Consider the following 7,862-nt stretch of genomic DNA (forward strand, 5'->3'; position numbering starts at 1 on the left):
CAAAATAAAAACAAAACAACTCTTAATTTGTAAATTACCAAAGGTCTGAATTAAATGCTACTAGTTCAACTGAAATATTGTTAAACTCTAAATTTTATCTTTTGATATGATTTAACACCATACTTACTCCATATGATAAATCCTCGTGTGTTAGTATATAGTGCTCTTATTTGATATCCTTATGTAACAGTTTACACTACGCTTACTCCATAAGATATGGCTTCATGTTTTAGTTTATACTACACTTAGTCCATAAGAAATATACTTATGAGTCAGTATACAATACACTTACTCCATAAGATAAATCCTTACTTTGTACACTATAGATCTTCACCGTTACGAGTTTCTACATTATAAACAACCACTTCTTTATCCGTTTACTGTTAAAATCGAAATATAGTTTCTCTAAAGTGTTTGAAAGTTTTGTATAACATGACCTTTTTGTTTAAACACTTGATAGTTCTTAATAGTTATCTTCTAATCAGTAAGTTTGTATATTTATTCACATCATAAGATGTCTATCATCTATTTTATTTATTATATATCTAACATTACAATAGTAACAATTAAGCCTACCCTTATAACTATTAACTTATAACTATTTCTATAGTCATATACTATGCTAAACATTTCTCTGCTTTGTATTCGTTTTGTGTCTAGTTTATCCTGTCCCTCACCACTGTCTAGTCCTAGTTTAAAAATTTCCTTACAGCTGAGTTAATAACTCTATCAAAAAGCCAGCTCCTATCCTATTTAAATGTAAACCTTCCAGTCCAAAAAGCTCCCTTCTTCTATTGAACTTCTATTTCCAGTTTCCAAATTCGGGTAAAGCTTGACCGAGTTGTGACTGGTCACACCATCAGCAGGAAACGCATTAGAAGCTCAAACTACAAACAGACAACGAAGAAAGGTTTCATAACTTGATTCAAAAATCAAAAAGATATAGTCAATTAACGTGTGATCATTATTGGTATGGTGGTGCTGCCACTACGAAACCTCGTGTCTCTTTCATTGCTCATAACTCCCGACTGAAATACGTTGGTAACATACGGATGCATATCTGGATACAGCAGGTTCCAACATTCCAACAGGGTATACAATACCTTTAACAAACAATTACTAGAATTTCTCGATTCTTCCAACAAACACCGCTTCGCTTCTGTTTGAGAGAATGATCCTGTGTTAATAAATTCATTAGAGAAAATACATTAAAGATATGCTACTTTGAAGGTTCAAGGATCCTTATCCCTCATGGTTTAACTCTAGTATTTGCCAATCTATATGCCTGAAATTAAAATCCGCCATAATTATGATTTCATGAATAACTGAAATCTTAATGTCATTGTAAGGTTTCTCTCTATTTTCATCAGTATCATCTGATAGTCTATAACCAATTCCAACTAAAAGCCTTTTCCCTCAACACCCACTAATAGATATCCAAATTCGATTCAATTTCCTTACTATTATCTTTGATATCCTCAACTTCAACAGGATGTAACTCACATTTTACATATAAAGCCTCCCTCTCCTCCTCTCTTTAGCACTATATTCCTATTAAATTGCCTGTAACCCTGTATATCAAAGAAAGTTCTGTCATCAAAATCCTCCATTCCTACCAGTGATCTAAAGGATCTCTTTCCTTCATGACACTGATACGGTTATAATAACCCACATGCATTATCTTGCATTTATTATGATTAAAACCCATCTGTTATTTATTTTCCCACCTCACTAAATGATGTAAATCCTTTTGAAAACCAGGAGCATCCTTTTTACAGCTAGCAACACCTTAATATCATCTGTCTCAAAATAACTGAACTTCCAAATTCACAACAGATAATTCTTGTCTCATTCCTTTAAAATTTGATTTTTTGAAATTTGTAAACAAAATATCATTAATCCTTCTCTCCATATGCAGCCAAACATCGAACCTAATAGAGTAATGATCACTTGCACCCAGATGTTCCCCAGTTTCCACCCTCTCGATCATTTCTATATTTAAAGTTAACAATAAATCTAAAATATCATTGTTTCTAGTAGGTTCCTTAACTAATTGGTTAAGAAAGCCATCCTAAACAGTTTGGCAAAAATTAAGCTCACTCAATGCTAAAAAAAACCTGTTTTCAATACCCATGGTGGGCACAGTACAGATAGCCCATTCTGTAGCTTTCCGCTTAACAACAAACAAAAAGTGTGAAAAGCTGTTATTTGAATAAATAAAAATAACACGTTTACATTCTCCCTTTCTTAGTTTAGATTAATTTAAAAGTAAAATAAAGACTTGTGAGGCAAAGGAACAATAAATAATAGATATTAAAACTCAGCAACTAAAGTGTTTGCAAACTTATCTAAATCTTAGCACGTCATTGTCCAACCTATAGTACATCTCATGAAAGTAGGTACTTCAGCGAAACCATTTTTATATGGTAGCAGAGAGATAAAAATAGAAAATAATTAACAATAAAGACAATATCCAAACTGTTTCTCAACATAAAGTATAAAGGAAGTTTCACAAGCAACAAAAGAAGAATAAAGTTAAATGGAAATCAAAGAATACATGAATTCTTTTTTTTTAGTACAAAACCAACAGATTATATAACATATTATACCAACATATGTAGAACTGTATGATGTCATAAAACATAATATCAGTTGTGTAGAGTAAACTTGAGAATATGAACAACAGATTATATATCACTGTTGTAATATTACATCATATTAGTATATTTATACTGTACATTGTATACTATACTACTATATACCTATTGTGATATTACTGTCAGGTTTTATGTACGTATGGGCCGGAATATTTACAGTAGGTGTCTGTGAGTGATTGGTGATAAATTTCGACAATAAACAAAGAACACCCAGTTCACTTGTTTTAAAATATTATACTAACATATACACAAATGTCCTTTACACTGTTTGTTACTACAGTTGTATCCAGAGCTTTAAGTAATTGTCGTTTTTCGTCACACAGGTTGGTTCGGTTACTTTAGAATACGCTTAACAAGACGATTTATTTAGTCTCTACTCTCTTATAAAAATACAATTGGTGATAAGTTCATTTTATAAATCGTCACTATACACTCTTTATGATTAAACTCACAATCACGCAGTCTAGATTTATGTCTATCTATGTAACTTTGTCTAACTTATCTTGAACTACATTTTGTACGCGTATTTATATCCTGACCGAGGCTTAGAACTTTTACATGTACGAGATATTGTGATGCAATAATACTCAATTAAAACAACGAGAAAATGCTATAATAAGGCTATCTAAATCATAACACTTGCATTGTACATAAATATTCGTGTATATGTAACAATTACATTATACTAGTATATCACTTTAGAAATATTACACTGTATTACTATATCACTATAGAAATATTACACTGTATTACTATATCACTATAGAAACATTACACTGTCTTACTATATCACTATTGTAATATTACACTGTGTTACTATATCACTATTGTAATATTACACTGTATAACTATATCACTATTGTAATATTACACTGTATCACTATATCACTACACTGTATTACTATACCACTATTGTAATATTACACTGTATTACTATATCACTATTGTAATATTACACTGTGTTACTATATCACTATTGTAATATTACACTGTGTTACTATATCACTATTGTAATATTACACTGTATAACTATATCACTATTGTAATATTACACTGTATAACTATATCACTATTGTAATATTACACTGTATTACTATATCACTATTGTAATATTACACTGTATTACTATATCACTACTGTAATATTACACTGTATTACTATATCACTATTGTAATATTAAATATCACCATATTGTACTATACTCCTACAGCTTTACTTTACTTACTCACCATATAATAGCTTCAAAGGTGACGTAAATGTAGTGTTGAACAAAAACCCAAATTACAATAATTTAACATTATAATGTTTGTTTTAAATATGTTCAAATTCTCAAATTAAATACAAAAGCCAATAATGCAGAATCTCATTCGACGAAAATTGTGCTTATTTTCTTATTAATTTCGTCCTTTATGATGTCCATTTAATCCAAAGTTTTAGATTTGTTAACCTACGTACTAGGTAGTTGCGTATCACGTCAAGGGTGACATCATTCTAATATGGTGTTAATGTTCACGAGATTAAAATAACTTAATGGATAACTCACTTGGCGTTTTCCTGTTTCCATGTCTTCCTAGAAAATTTAAAAAAAATTGTATCTAGTAAATAATATTTTGTTTCCAATATTTAAAACACACAAAGAATTAATAAATACACCCAGGTTTTTAACGCCCAGGACATTTTGAGAACCAGTTTAAACGATGCTAACAGCACAGTTTTCGTTATGAAAAGCATTAGAACGTATTGTTTACAGTTTTATTGTTAAAATATTTCAACGTATTTAGGATAAAATAAAAATCTCTTAAACCGTAAATGTTTTTTTTTCAAAATCCTCTTGGTTTATCCATTTCGGTGTGAAAGTCAGAGGTGTGTAAAAATAGTATTTCATATATTTTGTCTCCTATAACTTACTGTTTAAATGGCATTTCGTTTAATACGACACTCGTCAGTTCAGCTGGATGACGAGTGATAAAAAAGTATCTGAAACGCTGTATTGATATGGAGTATAATATTTTAAAAAGATAGCTTATATTCCATAAGTTGGAGAATATTATATACCAAAAGACCTCTGGTTTTGAATCCGAAATGGACAAATTAAATGGAATCTTGAAAATAAAATATGTAGTTTTATTTATTTTTGTAACAAATGTTAGGCTTAGTTCGCTATCTTTCGGCGTTTAAACTGTCCATACTGTCTACCAACAAAGTATTTACATGAAGGATATAAATTCATCGCATCTTTGGAGTTTGTTTGGAAACAACTTGGTGAAGAAACTCGGACAGTCAACTCTAAACCCTTGTTGATTCAAAATAATAAAAGAACGTGGAAAATAAATAGCAGAAAAATAGTATTATAAAATAGTATTATGTGCTGTGGCTTTCCTCATGTATTAGTCAATTTTACTATAAAAACAAAACTATAAAAATTATCCTTAAATGTAAACTTTACTTGAATGCTGTACATGAATCATCAACACTGTTAATGGCTAATAATTCTGGGTTTTTAAAAATTAAATTTGAACCAATAGTAAAAATTTCAATTACCATAGATGTAAGGAACGTTCGTCAAAAATTCATTCATGAATTGAGTGAAGTTCTTAACACTGCTCATTCTGATGAGTAACGATTCAGGAATCTGAAACACGAGAGTAAGTTATAAGTGTTATAGTCAGTGCGTCACTTCAAAGAATATCCTGGATTACATTGTAAATGTTAACCAACAGAATAAAACTGGGCTTACTTAATGTGAAACTTGGAGCTAGTTTCATCAACAGAACAAAGCTAGACTTAACTAATATGCAACTTGCAACTATTTTAATCAAACTATTGGCTACACACGATTCCCAGACATTCCTGTTTTCTTTGTAACTAGCTTCTGCGAAGGACCACGATATCTGTCTATACATTACGTCTTGAGAAAGTTTTCTACCCAAAAGTAATTTAAATGCAGGGCCTATTTTGTTAATTTCATGCCCTTGTCTGTGTCTGACTGGTTGCTTTTTTCTCGTTAGCTGTTCAAATCATGGTTTGTTTATTTGTTATCAAGAACAAAACTACACAAATGAGCTATCTATGCTTTGCTCACCGCGAGTATCGAATCCAGATTTTTATCGTTATAAGCTCCCAGACTTACTGCTGATTCACCAGAAGTCTAAACCATGGATACTACACAAAGATTTCTTCTGCTTGCAAATCGTTAATCATTTAAAGATTAATTTTAATGTTTTATTAAGTGTGTGTTTAACACGTAACTATTCTAGGGTTAACTATTCTGATGGAGTTGGTGGATCTGGAGTAATTAGGAAGTTGCTGAAGATGCTCAGAGAAATTATTTGTTTTATGTATTAATTAAGATATATTTGTTCTATTGATTTGAACAGTTAGTCCAGCCTCGTTTATATTGGAACAAATATTGGTTAAATTCGATTCTTATCTTGAACATTTCACGCAGAACACAAATCGACTTTCATAAACACTATACACATTTATCAATATTAATCAACTTTTGTGGAAAACCAGTCTGGGGCTAGTCTGAGACTGTACAGTATTTATCATAAAATCTGAACATTATAAAAGATTAGGAACTGGTTGTCTTCTCCCACTCGTTTGCAATTGATTGTAATAACTCATTTCATCTTTTGTCTGGACCACATGAAGGGTGTGTTAGAAAACTAAAACAATATTTTCGCTAAACACATCAAAACAACACTTATTTTAAAAGTCAGGATTACACTGTGACTTTAGGTATTCCAGTTAAGAAATATTTGATGTAAGCTACCCTAAATACAAGGTTTTAACTACCTTGACAACTATATCCCAGGCCTTAACTTCCTTGACACCTAGATACCTGGGCTGAACTATCGTAACACCTAGATACGAAGTCTAAACTACCTTGACAACTAGATCTCAGGCCTTAACTTCCTTGACACCTAGATACCAGGCCTGAACTACCCTGACACGTAAATAATAGATTTGAGCTACTTTGACAACTAGATTCCAGGCCTTAACTTCCTTGACACCTAGATACCAGGCCTGAACTACTCTGACATCTAGATAATAGGTTTGAGCTACCTTGACACTTAGATACCAGGCCTGAACTACCCTGACATCCAGATACCAGGTTTGAGCTACCTTTACACTTATATACCAGGCCTGAATTACCCTGACATCTAGATACCAGGTTTGAGCTACGTTGACACCTAGATACCAGACCTTAAATACCTTAGCACCTAGATGCCAGATCTGAACTACCCTGACATATAAATACCAGATTTGTGCTAACTTGACACCAAGATACCAGGCCTTAACTACCTTGACAACTAGATACCAAGTCTGTACTACCATGACATCTAGATAACAAGTTTTGAGCTACCTTGACACCTAAATACCAGGCCTGAGCTACCCTTAGATCTATTGATGTCTGGATAGCGTGTCAACGCATCATTATAGTTTATCTCTTCTTTAGACCTTGAGGTGAGATAAACTGTCGTCAAACCTTGGAGGAAGGTGTTGGGGTAGTCACTGTCCATACCAAACTTTTTACACTTCTCAACATACAATCACAAAGATATAAAAACTATACCATAAAGTTGCTTACCGTTAAATCGTTTGATGTTAATGGATTTCCGTATATTTCAACTGAATCTGGGATTACAATGGCGTAGTCGTCATCAGCGTAAATGTTGATGAAAGTGGCGGTAAGCAGCACGAGCAACACTATGAGATACATGAATATTTTGCAGCAGACTGGGGTGTGTATATATGTCAGTTTATCCTAAATCACGTTTTGTCTGTCGAAGAGGACGCGTTTAATTAACGTAATATTTAAACAAACACTGTCAGTAACAAGAGGTCGCGTTCGTATCTATGTAGATTCAGCTTCTTATTCTTGTTTTCTCTTTCCTAAAAATGTCTAACCTAGCGCTCTCTCTCTCGTTTATATATATAATAAGCATCCGTTTAACTGGTTTACGTGCTCCTTGAATCGGCCAGAAGTGAATTGCGTCACGTTTAGCACGGAAATTGTGCCTTTAAACGTATTATGCGTATCATATAACTTATACAATGAAAAATGTATTTCTTCGAACGTTTCAAAGATGAAAACCGTGATGCAAATTTCGTGGGAAGAGGAAACAAAGGGTTAATAATTATGCAACTTTCTCCCAGCTGGATGTATTTACACATGATTAACGAGTTTACTATGGTGTA

General features: G+C 32.3%; 1 protein-coding gene across 1 annotated transcript in view; it reads right to left on the reverse strand.

Annotated features, from left to right (window-relative positions):
- LOC106462640 (vascular endothelial growth factor A-like) overlaps positions 1-7,650 on the reverse strand; it is a 15,702-nt gene extending 8,052 nt beyond the window's left edge. The window contains exons 1-3 of the mRNA XM_022389955.1: positions 7,252-7,650; positions 5,199-5,289; positions 4,201-4,227 (exon numbers count right to left, since the gene is read on the reverse strand). Of these exons, the coding sequence (XP_022245663.1) occupies positions 4,201-4,227; positions 5,199-5,289; positions 7,252-7,383 (250 nt within the window). The 5' untranslated portion in view covers positions 7,384-7,650. The remainder of the gene's footprint in view (positions 1-4,200; positions 4,228-5,198; positions 5,290-7,251) is intronic.
- Positions 7,651-7,862: the final 212 nt, after the last annotated feature.

The sequence above is a fragment of the Limulus polyphemus genome, unplaced genomic scaffold (genome assembly GCF_000517525.1).
Source record: "Limulus polyphemus unplaced genomic scaffold, Limulus_polyphemus-2.1.2 Scaffold1215, whole genome shotgun sequence".
Taxonomy (NCBI): domain Eukaryota; kingdom Metazoa; phylum Arthropoda; class Merostomata; order Xiphosura; family Limulidae; genus Limulus; species Limulus polyphemus.